The following is a 20,855-nucleotide window of genomic DNA, read 5'->3' as shown; positions in this document are numbered from 1 at the left end:
CAACTTTAGATATGCTACCTTTGAGGATTCTGAAAGAGAAGGCATTAGAGGAAGTCATCAAGAGGACATGACTTCCTGTTGACCCTAGAACTGGACCTGGACAATCAGAGACTCTTTACCCCTCTACTGTACTTGGAATGTACATACCACCCACCATTCTCACAGTGGGAACTGTCTTTAAGGATGTAGCCTTGAGAAAACAATGTGTTCTTGTGACAATCTGGACAGTACCTAGGACTGAACCCAGTTAAGACCTCTATATACACTTTTAAGATTATGCTGTGTGGGTACAGAGATCTACTCATTTTGCAGCTGCCCAAGACAAACCTCCTATGTAAATTCTCTTATTAAACCTGCCATTACCAACATGGAGTGATCTACTTCTTTCTTGGGTCTCTCCTTCCTCTCTGTATGTACGGTCCATTTAGGTTTTACTCAGGAAATTTTCAAGGTTTTAAAACAGAAAGGTGTCCTACAAACAACTTAGATTTATTCATCTGAAGCTTAGAAGAAAAAAATCTGAAAGTATAAGGTTTAATAATTATTGGTATATAAAAGAAATTGAAGCACTTTGACTGAATAACATGACCTAGGAAGAGTGTATAAACAGAGTAAAGATAAAATTCTGAATAGTACTGACTCATAACAATGAGCTGAGGAAGTGCCTCAAAGAGAATAGAAAGGCTCACCCAGAAAGTGAAGGGAAAATCAGGAGCACAGTCCACAAAATCCAGGAAAATAGGTCCTTTCATGAAGGAAACAGAGATGGAAACTTGTGGGATCAGTTCACTCGCTCGGTCATGTCCGACTCTTTGTGCCCCATGGAATGCAGCATGCCAGGCCTCCCTGTCCATCACCAATGCCTGGAGCTTCATCAGACTCCTGTCCATCGAGTCAGTGATGCCATCCAACCATCTCATGCTCTGTCGTTCCATTCTCCTCTTGCCTTCAATCTTTCCCAGCATCATAGTCTTTTCCAATGAGTCAGTTCTTTGTATCAGGTGGCCAAAATATTGGAGCCTCGGCTTCACATCAATCCTTCCAATTGAATATTCAGGACTGATTTCCTTTAGGATGGACTGGTTGGATCTCCCTGAAGTCCAAGGGACTCTCAAGAGTCTTCTCCAACACCAGAGTTCAAAAGCATCAATTTTTCGGTGGGAAAAGAAGGTTGAATAAAACTGCAATGCAGATCATGGATACTTGTGAATAAACCAAATATTTTTCTAATGCAAAAATGAAACAAACAAAATCCTGCAATGGACTGGAATACAACAAAGGGAGAATGACTGTAGCTGTGATCAACCAGCCATGATCCTAGTTACCAGCCATGATCATGCCATCTACTTAGTAAATACTTAATAAATTAATGAATGAGGTGCCTCCATCCTTATTCCCTGTCATCCTGCACCCTAGTGTAGGTCCCCTACACTACCCGCAAAATGTGACACATGATGGATTAGACACTATCTACCAGGAATTTTAACTTGAGTGAACTAGAAGGTTCATCTTTTTGGTTGAATTGCTTTTTATGGATGATTATTTCTTACCACTCAGTAATACAAGTTATCTTGGGATCAGTTTATTATAACGCTATGTTTGCTATAACATAGTCTATGCCAAGGGTGCCCTCAAATACCTAGCCTTACCCAATGAGAAAGGTCCACTCCATCCTTTCTCTGGATATCATATTTCCCCTGTTTTTCTAAAACGAACATATTTGCAGTGTTCTCTGAAGAAATTTTCAACAATCCTTGGCTCAAGGATTCATATGGTAGGTATGGAGAACACTCCTAGTGTTCATTCACTATCTTGCCAACCAATCCAGATGTTTCCAGATTAAAAGCTAAAATTTCCAGACTACTCTGCAGCTAGAGATGACCTTGTGACACTGATCTAGCTAACAATGTGTAAGTTGATGGCTGCTTGTTGGGGCTTCCAAAAATACTATGTCTTTTCCTGATTAAAATAAAAAAGATAGACTGATGACATTCACAGTTTATTCTTTGTCTTTATCACTTCTTCCTAGCTGGAATGTAGACTCAATGCACAGAAGTAAAGTTGCCATTATGAAATGATGAAAATAGAAGCTACATGATAAGACTGCCAAGCAGACAGTTAGAAGAATCTTCTGATCTAGCCACCTAAAATTTGGAATGCTTCCATGGACTTCTTATAGTCTAAAAATGTTAATAATAATAGTAACTCCTTACTCATTAAAGTTACTCTAGACACTATACAACCACTATAGACAATATATACAGCCTAAACACAATTTAACAGACAAAATATTCAAGATACTCTCATGCAAGTGGTATCTGTTGTCATGACCCCAACTTGACTAACATGACTTTCTAGCTTTTTCTCTCATCTCTATTCCCCCAAATTTCTGGAGAATGCTGCTCTTTATTTCCATGCCTTTGCAAATTCAATCCTCTCTTCCTAGAACTCACTCCTCAGCTCTACATCACAGTTACCTCACCTAGGTAATCTCTGTTTTCTACATAACTTTCTACTTAGATACTTTGTCCAAGAAGCCTTCCCAGAACTAACATATCTAGGATGGGCACCTCCTTTACGTGTTCCTTGAGTACCTTCTACCTATCCTCTACGATCCTGATCACACTATATTGTCATCACTTGCTTACTTCTCTGCCACCCTGTCTAGACAGCAAACTCTTCAAGGGCAGTCCTGTCAGTTTTGTTTCCCTTTGTATCCCCCAAACCAAGTATATTATATGGCTCATAGTATATACTGAACACTGTTCATGGAGTGAATGAATGGAAATATATAAACATATTAATATATACATGCATACATACTCACATACAAACAACAAATGGTGCCTTGGGAAGTTTCTGTCTTTAAAGAACTTTTGTGTTTTAAATTTCAAGTATACTGAAAGATATGTGAAATAGTAAAGGAGATGTTTTGTAATTATAGCTGGGTCTACATTTCAGATTTATCACTCATACCCCTGTGACTTGGGGGAATTTACCTATTTTTTTTTTTGAGCTTCTATATATTAATTAGTATAATGATTTAAAACTATCTTATGGGTTATTTGTGAGTACACAAAGGGATGATATATGCAATGCCTACCACAGTAGACTCTCAAGAATGTTAGTCCTCTTCCTTTCCTAACATGCAGCCTCTCCTTCAATTAACACAAGCATCTGCTCACACGTTCATTTAAGGGATCCACCTTTATACTGAATTCAACATGCTCCTCTATATGTGAGCCCTTTTCATCCCTTCACTTAACCAATCACAAAATTAATATAATTTTTAAAGTACATAGAAAAGAAGAGGGTAAAAGAGAGTAAACAAAACTAATTTTGTTTAAATTCATTTACAAACGTAATAAATTTAAAGAATATATACATAAGAAGAAAGTATTATGGTTTCAAGCTAAAATTTGTGAGTCCAGGTTTTATATATGACAAATGGCTACCAACTAACTATTCTGATGGAAATATTCTATATCATGATTTTGTTTGGGATTATACAGTTGTATATAATTATAAACATTCATCTATTTGTATATTTAAATTTGGTGAAATTTACTGAATGTTAATTATACCTCAGAAAGGCTTCCCATGTGGCACCAGTGGTAAAGAATCCACCTGCTAATGCAGGAGACATAAAAGATGTGGGTTCGATCCCTGGGTCAGGAAGATCCTCTGGAAAAGGAAATGGCAACCACTCCAGTATTCTTGTTCCATGGAGAATTCCATGGACAGAGGAGCGTGGTGGGCTACAGTCCGTGGGTAACAGAGAATTGTACACAGGTGTCCTGCATTGCAGGTGGATTCTTTATCACTGAGCCACCAAGGAAGCCCAAGATTCCTAATAAAGGGAAGAAGAATTGCATGCAGGCAGAAGTAAGTGGGTCTGTGTTTGAAAACTGGAGGCTTTTGTTTCTTTATTTTTTATTTGTAAACTAAGAGATAAAGTCATCTGTTGAAAGTGAGGAAGGAGTTTATGCAAGCTGGGTTCAGAATCTTCTCTGAACTTTTAAGTGACATCTGACTTTTGAAATAATCATTGCAGTGAGTAAGAAGGAAAACTGAATAAAGAAACACGAGAGTAACTGAGCATTGGTGAGAACACAGTTGAGATGGGTAATTATGAAGTTGCTAAAAACACGTTCAATATTTCTCTCTTTCAATAGTACTCAGGTGTGAATACTTAGAAAATAACCAGTTGTAATTGTCACAGTGAGGGTATCAGTGCCTGTGCGTGCTAAGTCACTTCCGTCATGTCTGACTCTTTGCGACTCTCTGGACTGTAGCCTGTAAGACTCCTCTATCCATGGAATTCTCCAGGCAAGAATACTGGAGTGGGTTGCCATGCCCTCTTCCAGGGGATCTTTCCAACCCAAGGATGGAACCCTTCTCTCCTGTTTCTCCTGCTTTGGCTGTGCTGTGCTGTGCTTAGTCACTCAGTCGTGTCCGACTCTTTGTGACTCCACGGATTGTAGCCCACCAGGATCCTCTGTCCATGGGGATTCTCTAGGCAAGAATACTGGAGTGGGGTTTGCCGTGTCTTCCTCTAGGGGATCTTCCCAACCCAGGGATGGAACCCAGGTGTCCCGCATTGCAGGCAGATTCTTTACCACCTGGGCCACCAGAGAAGCCACAGGGGGGTTCTTTGTCCCTAGCATCAACTGGTGAAGGTGTTAGTTAAGTTGTCAGTCGTGTCTGACTCTGTGCTCCCATGGACTGCAGCATTCCAGGTTGTATTAGAGGCACATACAAAAGAAGAAAAAAGGGACAAGAGGACAGATTGCTAGAGTAACAGAAGTAAAGCATCAGGAAATCTAAGCTGAATGATGATATATTAGAGAGAAGTAAAGAGATGAGTATCCTGATGGTTCAGTGAGACACAATAATGGTCATGAGATAGTAGAAAGAATAAGCTAGATTAATAGAAGGTTGTATCCAGGAAGCACAATGTTTAAAGCACAGTGTTTTTGGTAGCAGAGAAGCTTTTTAAAAAATTAAATATTTTAGGGGAAAGAGGGAAGGGAAAAATTGGGAGTTTGGGATTAAGAGATACACGTTTCTATATATAAAATAAGTAACCAACAAGGACCTATTGTATAGCACAGGGAACTACATTAAATATCTTGTAATAACTTATAATGGAAAAAAAGAATCTGGAAAAGATTTTATATATACATATAGATATATCTATATATGCATCTAAATCATTTTGTTGTATATCTGAAACTAACACAGCATTGTAAACCAACTATACTTCAATCATATGTTACTTGTTTTGAAAAACTTAATTCTTTATAAAGCATGACAACATGAAGGCATTCTCTTTTAAATTTTGGAGAAAAGCCTAAATTCTTACATGCATTTACATAAAGGCTAAATCACCTTTGGCCACTCACATCCTCTCCTCCTCTCCAAAAAGGTGATTCATGATCTTGGTTTGATGTTTATTTCACATACATACACAAGTACCCACACAACATATTATTGATTTGTGTACATGTATATAGATTTATTACTAAAAAGTGAGAGAGTTCCAGAAAAACATCTATTTCTGCTTTATTAACTATGCCAAAACCTTTGACTGTGTGGATCACAATAAACTGTGGAAAATTCTTCAAAAGATGGGAATACCAGACCACCTGACCTGCCTCTTGAGAAATCTGTATGTAGGTCAGGAAGCAATAGATAGAACTGGACATGGAACAACAGACTGGTTCCAAATAGGAAAAGGAGTATGTCAAGAGTGTATATTGTCACCCTGCTTATTTAACTTATATGCAGAGTACATCATGAGAAACGCTGGACTGGAAGAAGCACAAGCTGAAATCAAGCTTGCCGGGAGAAATATCAATAACCTCAGATATGCAGATGACACCACCCTTATGGCAGAAAGTGAAGAGGAACTAAAAAGCTTCTTGATTAAAGTGAAAGAGGAGAGTGAAAAAGTTGGCTTAAAGCTCAACATTCAGAAAACAAAGATCACGGCATCTGGTCCCATCACTTCATGGCAAATAGATGGGGAAACAGTGGTAGACTTTATTTTTGGGGGCTCCAAAATCACTGCAGATGGTGACTGCAGCCATGAAATTAAAAGACGCTTACTCCTTGGAAAGAAAGTTATGACCAACCTAGACAGCATATTAGAAAGCAGAGACATTGTCCACAAAGGTTCGTCTAGTCAAGGCTATGGTTTTTCCAGTGATCATGTATGGATGTGAGAGTTGGGCTGTAAAGAAAACTGAGCACAGAAGAATTGATGCTTTTGAACTGTGGTGTTGGAGAAGACTCTTGAGGGTCCCTTGGACTGCAAGGCGATCCAACTGGTCCGTCCTAAAGGAGATCAGTCCTGGGTGTTCATTGGAAGGACTGATGTTGAACTGAAACTCCAATACTTTGGCCACCTGATGTGAAGAGCTGACTCATTTGAAAAGACCCTGATGCTGGGAAAGCTTGAGGGCAGGAGGAGAAGGGGACGACAGAGGATGAGATGGTTGGATGGCATCACTAACTCAATGGACACGATTTTGGGTAGGCTCTGGGGGTTGGTGATGGACAGGGAGGCCTGGCGTGCGGTGGTTCATGGGGTCGCAAAGAGTAGGACATGACTGAGTGACTAAGCTGAACTATTGTTTATACATAGTCTGCTATTTGCTATTTTCATCTGATGTTTTATTTAACCATCATATCTGACTTTGTTGATAAGTGGAGCTACTGTTCATTCCTTTAACTACCATAGATCATTTCATTACAGGAATATATCATAATTTATTGAATCATTTCTTTCTTAGATGTGCATCAGTTGGGGTTCAGTACAGGAAACAAATAGCTATATGTATATTAAGCATGTACAAATAACATATAGGGAATTGGGGCTTACAAAACCATTAGAAAAGCTAAAAAGAGAAAGTTCTCATCAGGTATTTCAGAAATATCTTCCAAAACAATATGAAATTGGCCAACTAAGGTAGACACTACCTTGAGACCACTTCTGAAGCTGTACCCAAATCAGTTTGCCAACACTGTTTCTACTGCTTCCACCCCAACTTTCTCAACACCTAGGAAGCCAGGGAATAGATCCTGGAATAATACTACTGTAGAGACAGTCAGTCAAACAACAACATCAGTAGGCAAAACCTGTACATTTTCACTGCCTCGCTTCCTTTTAGAAATTACCAAGTAAAAGCAGAAAGATGGTTTCCACCTCACTTCCAAACCCCATGTGAACACATCTAAGTAATGAAACCAATTTGCACTCAAAGTTCTAGCTGCAGTAGTGTCTAGTTAGCTTTCTGATTTCAAAGAATAGGAGGTAAACAAAATTTGAATGAGCTGTTCCATAATATACAACACAGAAGAAGGTTACTCAGATTACTTTCAATTCTTTTCAATTATAAAAATTCTATAATGAGCATACCTGTATGTGTCTCTGTGTTTTTATCTAGAGAAAAGACTTAACTGGAATTTCTGGGTCAAAAGTATCACATTAATCAGCTCAGCTTGCTATAGCAAAATACCACAGACTGGATGACTTAAATATCAGGTATGTATTTTCTCGTGGTCCTGAAGGCCGGAAGTCCAAGGTCAAGGTGCTGTCTGGGCAAGCTTCTTATGAGATCTCTGTGCCCAGATTACAGAGAGCCATCTTCTCATTGTATTCAAACAAGGTCTTTCTTCTGTGCACAGGAGGACACAGACAATCATTTGGGGTCTCTTTACTAGAAGGACTTTTATTATAAGGCCATCAGTCTTATAGGATTAGGGCCCTAATCCTTGTGACCTCATTTAACCTTTATTACCTCCTGCTGCTGCTAAGCTGCTTCAGTTGTGTCCGACTCTGCGCAACCCCATAGACAGCAGCCCACCAGGCTCCCCTGTCCCTGGGATTCTCCAGGCAACACTGGAGTGGGTTGCCATTTCCTTCTCCAATGCATGAAAATGAAAAGTGAAAGTGAAGTCGCTCAGTCGTGTCTGAATTATTACTTCTTGATAGGCTCTATTTCCAAATATTGTCATATTGGGGATTTGGGCTTCAATGTATGGATTTTTGGAGAAAGGCAATTCAGCCCACATTATATAGGTAAAATTTTTATTTGCCAATTATTTCTAGGTTTCTTTTTACTAATTACTATCAAATTGAGTCAAATATATCAAACTCTCTAAACAACAACGTTTGAAAAATTTTAAAAACTTCTAGATCTTAGATAATTACATAGATAAAAAATGAACTTTATCTATTTTTTTAATTATTATATTTGAGTGTCTTTTTAAATACTTAAAGTCCATTCACACACACACACACACACACATATATATATATATACACACACACACATTTTTCTGACAAAATAATTGAGTTGAAATGGTCAGAAAGTCTTCAGTGTTATAGAAGATAAAGAACTTAGAAATAATCATGAAGAACATGTTTGCTCAGGATGGCTGTAGGATTTTGAATATAAGGAAAAACTGTAGACCTAAAGCCAAAATCATGTCTTTAGGGAAGAGATAGAGAAGTAAGTGGATGGCATTACCAAGAATAGGAGGAGTATGCTCTAACCCCATGCCCTATGCCTGAATGGCTTTTGATATGCAGGTTCACCCAGCTAACAAATACTCTCTAGATTCATATGAAAGACTATATGCCGAGGTTTCTGCCTTCAAAGAGTATGTAGTCAGAGCATTTACCAGTATTGTCACTATTAAATCACTCTTTTGATACAACCATTCAAAAGAGAAATATTCTTATCTGAGACTTCTACACATAAAATTATTCTTATCTTTAAAAAAATAGTTCTACCATATAAGATCAAACATTTACATAACATATTTAAAGCAATATTCAGTCTCATGATAATAACTGCAATTTTTTTCAAAAAGATAAGGTCAAGGTTAAAATTGTTGTTTAATACTTATAAATATTCAATAGCGTTGCTTCTGTTCTCAAAGAATATTAATAATTCACTGCAATTTTTTCTCTTTTTTCCCAGAGCTATTAAATGTGAGAGTTTTAATGTACTTATTTATTTATCCCTCTTTTATGCATTTATTTGACATCATCATTTTTCACGGCCCAGGTATATTAAAGAGTTGATTTTTCAAACAAACACTCTTTAATTTTAAGAAACTGTATCTACTGTAGGTCATATAAAAATATTTCCCCAGGCCAAAGTGTTTATACTAAGTTCTGATGCTAAGGAAATTTCTTGACAAGTTTCTTTTTGAAACAAAAATGCAATTTTAAGAAAAAGAAATGAAAGATTTCCCTGGGATCATGCCATATTACAAAATTTGTGTCTTTCAAACTCCACATCATAATGAAAGGAAGTAAAAACTACTCTAGCTCTGAGCAATTTTCTAGATGGTTTTTATTTACAGAAAGTGAGCATCAGCAACAACTTCCAGAATGGCTACATGAGGAGTTCCACAGACCTGCTTCTCAGAAAAACAACGATCGAGCCTGTGCATTGATTCCATCTCTGCCACCACAATCACTTAGTTCATGGGCCCATTAAGCAAGAGATGTGACAGCTAGGAGGAAAGGATGACTGACTTCCCCAGAGTTGATCATTTTGTTCACCTGATCACTAAGAACCTCCTCTGCAATAGTGGTCCTCTGGTGGACATTTCACATTCACTAATACCTCTGCAGTCTGTGCCCATTCTAAAGTCCATCCACATATTTATTCTTCCGTAAGCTTACTTTCCATCAGTTTTCCAATATTGGTCCTTTCAAATCTCTGACCAGTCCAACCAAACCATTTGCAACTACCCATAAATTAATACAGACCGGTCTGCAAAACAGGCTCAGGGGTTTTCTTCTTTCTAAGAAGAAATCCAGAATGCCATTTTTGCAGGGTTTGTTTTTCTTTTTTCCCCTGGAATAATTCCTGTATTGTTTGCCGTCCAGTAAGGAGATAACACCATAGAGTCATTTGAACAGGGAAAGTTTAATATAAAGCTTTATTAACAGGGGATTGGAGTAAGGAGGAATTGGCTACTGAGAGTTAAAAAGAATTCTAAAGAATCCAGGAATAGCAGATATAAGATGTGGTCTCTACATCTATGGCTGAAATAAGTACCTAAGAAAAAGCCTTGTTGCTGTGGTTGAGATGCAGATGTCATCAGAAAGAACACCACCTTGGCTTCCTGAATGGTAAGTCAGTGAATTCACTCGTTAGTGGAACCTGTTGGAAGTCCAGCCTCTGGGAGGTGCTGAGCCTCAGAACTTGTTAGGCATCAGGAAAAACTACTAGACACTGTCAGCCAGGGGCTGGTAGGTCCCGGTCTCCTGGAGGTAAGTGCACTCTCAGGTACAGCACAGACTGGTCAGTTCCGGGCTGGCTCTGCAGGACAAAGGTTAGGGAATGGCTGACCTCCAGTGCACCTGGTGTGTGTCCAGGGCTGGGACTGCGGAGAGGATATGGGGTGTAGCAATCTGGGCTGAGACTGCCACAGTATTGGGATTTCTAGACTCGGCCTCTGCAGCTGCATGCGTCTGAGCGAACATAGTGAAACCGTGTGTCCTGCAGGAACTTTACATTCTAGAAACTATGCAGGGGCTGAACAGAGGAGGAAAAAAGCTTTCTGCAGGTCACTGGCTAAGAGAGCACACCCAAAACAGGAAAAGAAAATGCTTTCTCCTCTAGTGCCCTCCCAAGCCCTCTACTGACAAAGCTTAACATTATGCTAGGGTGCAAAGTAGAAATATTTGTAAGGCCCAACACCAGTATTACGGGGCTTCCCAGGTGGTGCTAGTGGTAAAGAAAGTAAAAGTGAAAGTCGCTCAGTTGTTTGCAACTCTTTGTGACCCCATGGACTACACCGTCCATGGAATTCTCCAGGCCAGAATACTGGAGTGGGGAGTATTTTCCCTTCTCCAGAATATCTTTCCAACCCAGGGATTGAACCCAGGTCTCCTGCATTGCAGGAGGATTCTTTACCAACTGAGCTTTCAAGAACCCACCCACCAATGCAGGAGACGTAAGAGACATGAGTTCAATCCCAGGTTCTGGAAGATCCCCTGGAGGAGAGCATGGTAACCCACTCCAGCATTTTTGCCTGGAGAATCCTATGGACAGAAGAGTCTGGTGGGCTATAGTCCTTGGGGTCACAAGGAGTCGGACATAGCTGAAGCAACTCAGCATGCACACACCATTATTACAAAGTAGGCAACAAGAGTGAATTTAAGTGAACAGGTTAAAAATCAACCATCAGTTCATGATAACTGTTTTTAATTCTTGGATTTTTAGGTTTTTTTGGTAGCATCCTGTAGTTATTTTTATTCTTTTTATTTATTATATTTATTTATTTTTGGTGTATTGTTTAAAATTCTTTGGGGCTCTAATCCTTTAATTATTTTAATGGGCGTATGTGCTCAGTGCTCAGTCCTATCTAACTCTTTGTGACTCCATAGACTGTAACCCTCCAGGCTCCTCTGTCCATGGAACTTTCCAGACAAGAATACTGGAGCAGGTTGCTATTTCGTACTCCAGGAGATCTTTCTGACCCACGGATTGAACCCATGTCTTTTGTATCTCCTGCATTGGCAAGTGAATTCTTCACCATTGTGCCACCTGGGAAGCTCTAATCCTGTTTTGTATAGTAACCCTGGTACATGGTAGATCATTTTCTTCAATGTATTTGATTTGGATTGTGATCTAATCTGCAGTATTGCTTTTCTGAAGTGGCTCTGCTAGAAGTGAACTGAAAAGAGGTTTTTCATTTGTTTGTGCCAGAGATTCCAGGGATATATTACTCAACCAGGGTTTCTTGTAGTTTTTGAATTGTGGCTTCCTGAACCATAGTCAGGATTTCAAGGGGAGAGGTCTCTCCCACTTTGAGCCTAGGCTGATCCAGAAGAGTTTTGTTATTGAGAGAATATTTTACAAATTTCCGTTTCCATTATTCTCTCATGACAATTCAGATTCATACCTTTAGATTCTTTAGGCCAATCCTAGCACCCCACCCTTGGGAGCTGGCAGAGTATCATTCAAGTGTTTAGTCTCATTCTCTCACTTAAGCTTTCTTTGTTTCTCCATGCTAGAAGTCAATTACTTCCTTGAAAGCTCATCCGTGCACTTAAAAAGATTCTTGTTATAGTTTGTTAGGATATTTAGCGGAAGGATTGTAAAATTATATATTTTGCTACAATCCAAGAACCAACAGTCCCCAAACATCCTTATAAGTCCTCTCCTCTATTTTTTAAGGCAACATGCATAACACTTTCTTTCAGCAAGTCTTATTTACCAGTTATTATTTACCTTGGGTAAGTTATTAAACCTCAACTTGCCATGGCAGCTACTACTCCTGGTCCTCCTGAAGCCCCAAGATCTAGCAGAACTCATTATTTGTCCTTTGTGGAAAAGATAAATTGGGTTTGCTTCTCCTGCTTTCCTCCCAACACAATCATCCATGAACTTACTGACTGCTTTATTTCCCATCAGATTTTGCATATCACATTTTTTCCTGATCAATTAAATCACCTCCAGCAAAACAAGTAATGCTTATGGGGTGACCTGTCTTATCATGGGTCTCATTACCAGAAACAGCTGACTTTATGAATGGTTGAATGGCATATTAACAGGCAGTTATGGTCTCAGGAGATCCTACCTGGAAAATATGAGAAAGAGGGAGCTTTTTGACAAAAATGTATTTTCTCAGAACCAAAAATTAATATATATTAACCAGAATAAGAGTCCCAAAACCAAGGGACAAAATTGGGTAGGACATCTCTTAATACTATATCTGTATTTAAGGTTTTGTATTATAGTGACCCCATGGACTGTAGCCTAAGAGGCTCCTCCATCCATGGGATTTCCCAGGCAAGAGCATTGGAGTGGGGTGCCATTGCCTTCTCCGATTATAGTGACTGAGAGAATTTAGTACCCAACTAAGAACTCTTCCATTAAAGGACCTAGTCATGATCCTATTTAATGAGAAATTGGGACTGTTATTTGGCAATTTGGAGAAGGCAATGGCAACCTACCCCAGTACTCTTGCCTGGAAAATCCCATGGACGGAGGAGCCTGGTAGGCTGCTGTCCATGGGGTCGCTAGGAGTGGGACACGACTGAGCAACTTCACTTTCACTTTTCACTTTCATGCATTGGAGAAGGAAATGGCAACCCACTCCAGTGTTCTTGCCTGGAGAATCCCAGGGACGGGGGAGCCTCATGGGCTGCCGTCTATGGGGTCGTACAGAGTTGGACATGACTGAAGCGACTTAGCAGCAGCAGCATGTGGCAATTTAGTACTTTTTATACCACTGAATACATAAACATGGCATGTTGGTAATTAAACTCTAAAATGTAGTCCATCAGGTACAAAATATCAACAGAGTTACAGCAGAACCACAGGAGGAATAGACATGTTAGAAGTGTGTGTGTGTGTGTGTATGTATGTGCTCAGTGGTGTCCAACTCTTTGTGACCCCATGGACTTTAGACCACCTGACTCCTCTGTCCTTGGGATTTTCCAGGCAAGAATACTGGAGTGGGTTGGCATTTCCTTCTCCAGGACCTCTTCCATACCCAGGGATCAAACCTTGTGTTTCCTGCATTGGCAGGTGGATTCTTTACCACTGCGCTACTTGGGAAGCCCTTTGGACTTAGAGCTACCCCAGATGTGAGCAGGTTTGGATTTTCCTCCTTTGGGGAGCCAGGAACTATATTCCCAGGAGTTTGAAGAATAGCTGAAGTATATTTAGCAGAAATTGGGGAAAAAATAGAAAGTATGTGAGGAATTGTGATTTTAATGTTGGTTGGCCAAAGGAATGAGTTGTAGTAGGGATTTTTTTTTTCTTTTCTTTTTTTCTTTTGGCTGACCAGTATCAATCTGGACTTAATATGCTTAGAAATCTAATTTGTCTTTTAAATGTCTAATTTGTCTTTTAACCCCCTTTCAGGGTTTTGAAAGTAGAATAATTAACAGAGAAACAGGACTGTGGGCACTTTTGTGGTATAACAGCAAAGGAAGTTCTCAGAGATAGCTGTGGTACTGATGTGGGTATCAGCACCTGGAGTTCAGTGATATCACTGTCAGTGGTAGTGTGTGGAGGGGGTGTGATATCTGATGCTCAGTACTGGTGGTGGCAATGTTTGCCGTATTAGTTTCGTGGTATGAGTTCGGCTGTGATACAAGCTTGGTTTGTTCTGTCCATTTTCTGAGCTCGTCTCTATGCTTTCTGGCAATTCTCTGAGTCACAGTATCCTTAAGAATTTCCTGGTTCAGACTGCAATTCGAAAAACTTGAATCTTTCTCACTAGCCAATATGAGCATAGAGACGAAAAAGTCTTTTAATAACTTGTATCCTTTGTTTTCTCTTAGCAGAGAGCTTTTTTGGGTGGGTACATCTGCTACTGTGTTTTATTAATAAATAATGTGATCTCTAATCTTAAAATGTTATAATTTAATAAAGAATGTAAGGCATTTACATGAAATAAATGCAATCTATTACATGAAATAAAAGTAAATGCTAAATTGGGAACAGACTGTGTCAATCAGAAAATCTTCCTCAAAGACATGGGATTACAGTTAACTCCTGAAGGATGGGCAGGAGATGGCATTTTGGGTACAGGAACCATAAAGCATAGGCAGGAGCTTGGATATTCAACCAGCAGGGAGACATGCTTGATTGAAGAAGTGTGTTTATGAACTGAAACCAATATGACTGGTTAAGAGGCACATATCACTAAGGCCTTGTCTTCTAATCAGAAAGAAATTCTCTTACACGTCTAAGTTTTTTTCTGAAGTTAAACATGTTAAACATTAGGCTAAACATTTTGCCGCAGACACTTTAGAAGCCACGTTTGAATTAGCCTCTGCTCTATGTGCAAACTTCTTAGCTGTTCTTTCCTGGCTGATGGGAGAAAAGAGTTGGGGCGGAGGTGACTAAGTAATACAACCTGAAAATAGTTCCAAATATATCGATTTACATTCAATTTTCCTTTATTTTTGGAATTTCTTTTTTTAAATTATTTTTAATATTAATAATAAGCAGCCAACAACTAAACAGTTACGGCTTTGCATTGGCAGTATAAAGACTGAAGACTATTTCTCAATGGCAACGTCCCGACAGTCATGCTTGCTGTCCTTGACCCTTAGTACCATTCTTGCTCACTGACTTCAGAAAGACTTCCAGGAGTAAAGATACATTTGAAAGTGGCTGAAAATAGTTTTAAAATCCAACTTCCCTGGCTTGATAGTGAAATGACCACACAGTCTGGTCACTGGGTCAAAAATCAATTACAAAACAGAAGAGTTTTTGCATTAGCCTTAGTAAAAGACGGACTCGAAAACCACAACCGGGGAAAAAAATAAAGCAACCATTAAACTACAGGAAATACAGTATTGGTTTTTTCCTCTTGGCGAGATGGGTCGACTGCTTTCCAGCCCCGCTGTGGCTCCTCTGAAGTTCACGGTTCGCTCTGTCTCTTCTGCCCAGATCCCCGCCGCCATAGAAGCCTTCGCAGGGTAGCCCTGCAGCCAGGTCCCACTCCCTACCTTCAGGGGACCGCGTCCCAGACCCCACCCTAGCCAGAGCCCCAGAGTCCCACTCTTTTGCCTCTGGCAGGCCCCAAGCCCGGTGGGGACGAACCCAGGCCGGGCGTTTGCTCCCAGTTCCGCGTCTGCGCAGCGGACGTGGGGCTGGAGCGGGGCTGGCCGGGGAGGCGCAGGATGCGCGGGAGCCAATGGGCAAGCTCGGGGAAGCCGGGCTGGCGGCGACGGCCGGACCGGCGCGCACTCTCGGGATGGAGGGCGAGTGCCGGGCGTCTCAGGCGCGCTCCTGGGGCCTCCCGGCTGGGGGCGCCGGCGGGGACAGCCCGGGGGGTGACGCCCCCTCCCCGGCAGCATCAGCTCCTCCTCCCTGCTGCAGGCCGAGGTGCTGGATCTGGACGAGGACGAGGACGACCTGGAGGTGTTCAGTAAGGTGAGGGCTGCGGGGCGGCGCGTCCCGGGAAAGTTCCAAGTCAACTCCCAGAGTTGGCCCCGCCGTGCGGCGGCCGCCCTAGCGCGCTCCCCCGGCCCCGCCGGAGGCTCGGAGCCGAGGGTGGGTGGGTCTTCCCAGGCCGCCTGATCCTGCCTGGCTGCTCGCCGCCCCCGTGGCTGACTCCCAGCACGTCCCGAATTGCAGCAGTTCACTCTTCTGCACTTTGACCTTGCGTTCGGCAGGGCCATGGCTTCGTGGAATCTGCAAAGTTGTGCCATTTCCCACTTTTCTCTTCTTTCCTTCTCTGACGCGGATATTTCCAGGGACAGTGCTGGAACGGGGGAGGCGGTGGCCCGAAAGTGCCCCCGCCCCTGGCAGCTTCTTTTAGGGCGCAGCCAGCCCTGAACCCTGGGAGCGAAATCACCCGAGTCTAGGGAAATTATTCTTGATTTAGTGTTGTTGCTGGTTTTGGATTGGAGACTTGGGTGGCGCCGGAGGTTAGTCTTAAGTCTAGTGGGAAGAGGCGTTAGGGAATCCCTCTTCAGGAGAAAACAGTTGGTGTGTCCAACTAGGAAGCTCCTGCGCTGCGGAGCTCAGGATTTTTTAGATAGCTCCTGCCACCCAACTCACCACCGGCGCTTTCATTTTTAAACCTAACCCAGGGAAACCTAGAGACCAAAGGGCCCTCTGAACTTTCAGGATTGTTGGAGAGAAATTGACTCGGTCACTGGCAGACTTGTGGTGCCCGTAGGCTGATAGTTGTAATTTTGTTTTGGAAAAGAAAAATACCATTCTTGGGAGGCCATTCAGTGCCACTGCAGCTTCTCTCAGTTGCTGCTGGTAGAAGAGTTGAGATGGGAACATTGTATTTTCATTACTAAGAAGCCTGTTCAGTAGTGTGTTACCTTGAGGTGTTAAGTAAAGCAACAGACTTCACCACTGCTTTATTCTGGGAGAGAAGTTATAAAGTGGACAAGCATACTCAGACCACAAAGAGGAATATGCAAAACTCCCCGCCTTTTTTCCCTATAGGATTAAGTGAAGTGGTAGGCACAGGTGTATTGGGGAAGTTCAGACAGAGTATCTGGTTTATACACTTGATGAAATCACATGACCTTTCAGTGTGTTTAAATTGTAAAACAGTGGAATTATTTTTTGTTTACTTGTTGTTGTTCCACACATACTTTATGTTCAGATCAAGGACAGTTGATCAGTTCTTATTTATTGCCTTCTAAGATACCATTGTTGTTTAGTCACTAAATCATATCTGACTCTTTGGGACCTGGTGGATTGTAGCCCACCAGGCTTCTCTGTCCATGGGTTTTCCCAGGCAAGAAAACTGGAGTAAGTTGCCATTTCCTTCTCCAGAGGACCTTCCTGACCCAGGGATCGAACCTGTGTCTCTTGCATTGGCAGGAAGATTGTTTACCACTGGAGCCACCAGACTATGAGCGTTAGCCTTTGGGGCTCTGCACTGTGAAGCTTGGGGTGGGGAGGATGTGTACAGGGAGTATGTAGAGAGTGGCAAGCGCGTATCAGGATCATCTGGGATGGTTTAAATTTGTCATGTGCTTTCTCTTTCCCCAGATTCTAAGTGTCCTGGCCTCCACCAAGAATCACTGTTTTAATGAGCCTCTTGTAGTCTGAGGCCAATCTTAGATGAAGCTAATGAAATTTGAGTTTGGGCTGTTTTTTTGCCTGGGTCTCTGGAAAATGTAAGATACTGGGAGTAGTACAGGTTCTAGGTGGGAAAGGAATGACAGATTGTAGCCAGAAGCATTTCTTTTTTTTAATATAATATAAATTTATTTATTTTAATTGGAGGCTAATTACAATATTGTATTGGTTTTACCATACATTGACATGAATCTGCCATGGGTGTGCATGTGTTCCCCATCCTGAACCCCCTTCCCACCTCCCTCCCCATCCTATCCCTTTGGGTCCGTAGTCCCAGTGCATCAGCCCCAGCATCCTGTTTGTGAAATGAATCGCCAGTCCAGTTTCCATGCATGATACAAGATGCTGGGGGCCAGAAGCATTTCTAAGTAAGCATTTCTGGTGAATTGCTTAAAGCCATCTCAGAAGAAAGGAATCTAGAACTCTGTGACTCCAATGAGCTGTTGAGCTTTCTTTTCTCATTCCAAATAAAACAGTTGTTTTTCCTAATTTTGTTTTGTAATTGTGTATTCTGTTTTAAAAGAATGTAAGTTTCAGCAACATACTTAACCACTGCTTTATTAAGCAGTGCATTTAGTAAGGTGCAATATTGTATCTTTACCTTAACCTATGTGGCTGGCTTCTATAGAAGAGGGCTTTAACTTTTCTATGGCTCCAATTCAACACTAGCAAGCCGGGTGGATCCAAGTGTATGAATCCTGCTTGATTATATTTTAGTAAGTTGAATTTTGCAACCATGAACTGCAGTTCGACAAGCAAATTTAAGAAACTCGTCTTCATTTGGCCTGCTTTCTCTGCTGCTCCCTTTTTAGCTTGTGTCTCTGTAGAACCCTACCACTGTCCAGCATACCCTAAGCTGGTATCAGCTATTGCTTTTGAAGTGTACTAACTTTACCCTTCAGAACTTTGAGACTGACGATTTTCATATTCAGTTTATATTTACAATTGTATCTCTTATTTCCTTAGATTGTTTATGAGTATATGTACCGTACTCCTGTCCAGGTGCTTTTTCTTTTAATCTTTTTATAATGGAAGAAGAGTTGATATACAATAGGATAGTAGTTTCTGCTGTATGATGTAATGATTTGACATTTATATGCATTATGAACTGATCACCATGATAAGTCTAGTAACCATCATAAAGTTACTGCAATATTATCGACTATATTCTCTACATGTGCATTACATACCTGTGACTTAGTTGTTTTATAACTGAAAGTTTGCACTTTTTAATCCCTTTAACCTATTTCTCCCTCCCTTTTCCAAACTACTAGTTTGTATCTATGGATCTTGTTTCTGTTTTATTTGTTCATTTGTTCTGTTTTTTATATTCTACATATAAATGAAATGATAAAACATTTGTCTGACTTATTTGACTTCATAATACCCTCTAGGTCCATCCATGTTGTTGCAGGTGGCAAATTTTTATTCTTTTTTATGGCTGAGTAATATATTCAGTTGTGTACATATATACACAGCATCTTTGTCTATTCATCTACTGATGGACACTTAGATTGCTTCCATAAGCTGGCTGTTGCAAATGATGCTACTGTGAGAATGAAAAAAAAGGAGTGAAAGTGTTAGTTGCTCAGTTGTGTGCCACTCTTAGCAAACCCATGGACTGTAACCTGCCAAGCTCCTCTGTCCATGGAATTTTCCAGGTAAGAACATTGTAGTGGATAGCCATTCCCTGCTCCAAAGGATCTTCCTGACCCAGGGATCAAACTTGGGTCTCCTGCACTGCAGGAGATTCTGACACTGCACTGACAGATTCTTTACTGTCTGAGCCACTAGGGAATCAAGTGAGCGTTGGGGTGCATGCATGCGTGCTAAGTTGCTTTAGTTGTGTCCACCTCTTTGCGACCCTGTGGACCATAGCCCACCAGGCTCCTCTGTCCTTGGGATTCTCCAGGCAAGAATGCTGAAGTGGTTTGCCATTCCCTTCTCCAGGGGATCTACCTAACCCAGGGATCGAACCCACATCTCTTATGTCTCCTGCATTGGCAGGCATAATCTTTATCACTAGCACAAACTGGGAAGTCCAAAGATATATAGGGGTGTGTGTATATCTTTTCAAATTAGTGTTTTTGTTTCTTCAGATAAATACTAAGAAGTGAGATTACTGGATCATATGATCATTCTTAAGTTTTTGAGACATCTTCATACTGTTTTCCATAGTGACTGCATCAATTTATATTCCCACCAATAGTGCACGAGGGTTTCCTTTTCTCCAAATTTTTACCAATACTTGTTTTTTGTTGTTCATTAAAAAAAAAAAAAACCATCCAGACAGGTATGAGGTGATATCTGCCATATTATGTTTGGATTTGCATTGCCCGATGGAGAAGGCAATGGCACCCCACTCCAGTACTTTTGCCTAGAAAATCCCATGGACGGAGGTGCCTAGTAGGCTGCAGTCCATGGGGTTGCTAAGAGTAGGACATGACTAAGCGATTTCACTTTCACTTTTCACTTTCATGCATTGGAGAAGGAAATGGCAACCCACTCCAGTGTTCTTGCCTGGAGAATCCCAGGGACACGACTGAAGTGACTTAACAGCAGTAGCAGCAGTGATTAGTGACATTGAACATTCTTTTCCTTTGTCTTCTGACCATCTTTATGTCTTCTTCCTTGGAAAACTGTCTATTCAGGTCTTCTACTCATGTTTAAATTGGGTTGTTTCTTTTGTTTTGCTTATTTTCTTTTTCATGATTATTCATTTTATATTGAGTTGATGGAGTTCTTTATATATTTTGGATATAACACCCTTATCAGATATATAACTTGCAGATAACTCTTCCATTTAGTAGGTTGCCTTTTCATTTTGTTGATGGCTTTCTTTGCTATGCAAAAGCTTCTTAGCTTTGCGACCCCATGAACAACGCACACCAGGCCTCCCTGTCCAGGACCAACTCCCCGAGTCCACCCAAACCCATGTGCATTGAGTCAGTGATGCCATCCAACCATGTCATTCTCTGTCATCCCCTTCTCCTCCTGCCCTCAGTCTTTCCCTGCATCAGGGTCTTTTCCAGTGAGTCAGCTTCTCGCATCAGGTGGCCAAAGTATTGGAGTTTCAGCTTCAACATCAGTCCTTCCAATGAGCACCCAGGTCTGATCTCCTTTAGGATGGACTGGTTGGATCTCCTTGCAGTCAAGGGACTCTCAAGAGTCTTCTCCAACACCACAGTTCAAAAGCATCAATTCTTCTGTGCTCAGCTTTCTTTATAGTCCAACTCTCATATCCAT

The 20,855-nt window shown here is 41.0% G+C and overlaps 1 protein-coding gene across 1 annotated transcript in view; it reads left to right on the top strand.

Annotated features, from left to right (window-relative positions):
• The first annotated feature begins 15,712 nt into the window (after nt 1–15,712).
• The window catches only part of SNX7 (sorting nexin 7), a 118,851-nt gene continuing 113,708 nt past the window's right edge, over nt 15,713–20,855 (top strand). The window contains 2 exon segments of the mRNA XM_010831006.1: nt 15,713–15,835; nt 15,838–15,932. Of these exon segments, the coding sequence (XP_010829308.1) occupies nt 15,754–15,835; nt 15,838–15,932 (177 nt within the window). The 5' untranslated portion in view covers nt 15,713–15,753.

Source organism: Bison bison, unplaced genomic scaffold (assembly GCF_000754665.1).
Source record: "Bison bison bison isolate TAMUID 2011002044 unplaced genomic scaffold, Bison_UMD1.0 scf7180017864519, whole genome shotgun sequence".
Taxonomy (NCBI): Eukaryota; Metazoa; Chordata; class Mammalia; order Artiodactyla; family Bovidae; genus Bison; species Bison bison.
The sequence above is the reverse complement of the archived record's forward strand: the minus strand, read 5'-3'. Positions and strand labels throughout refer to the sequence as shown.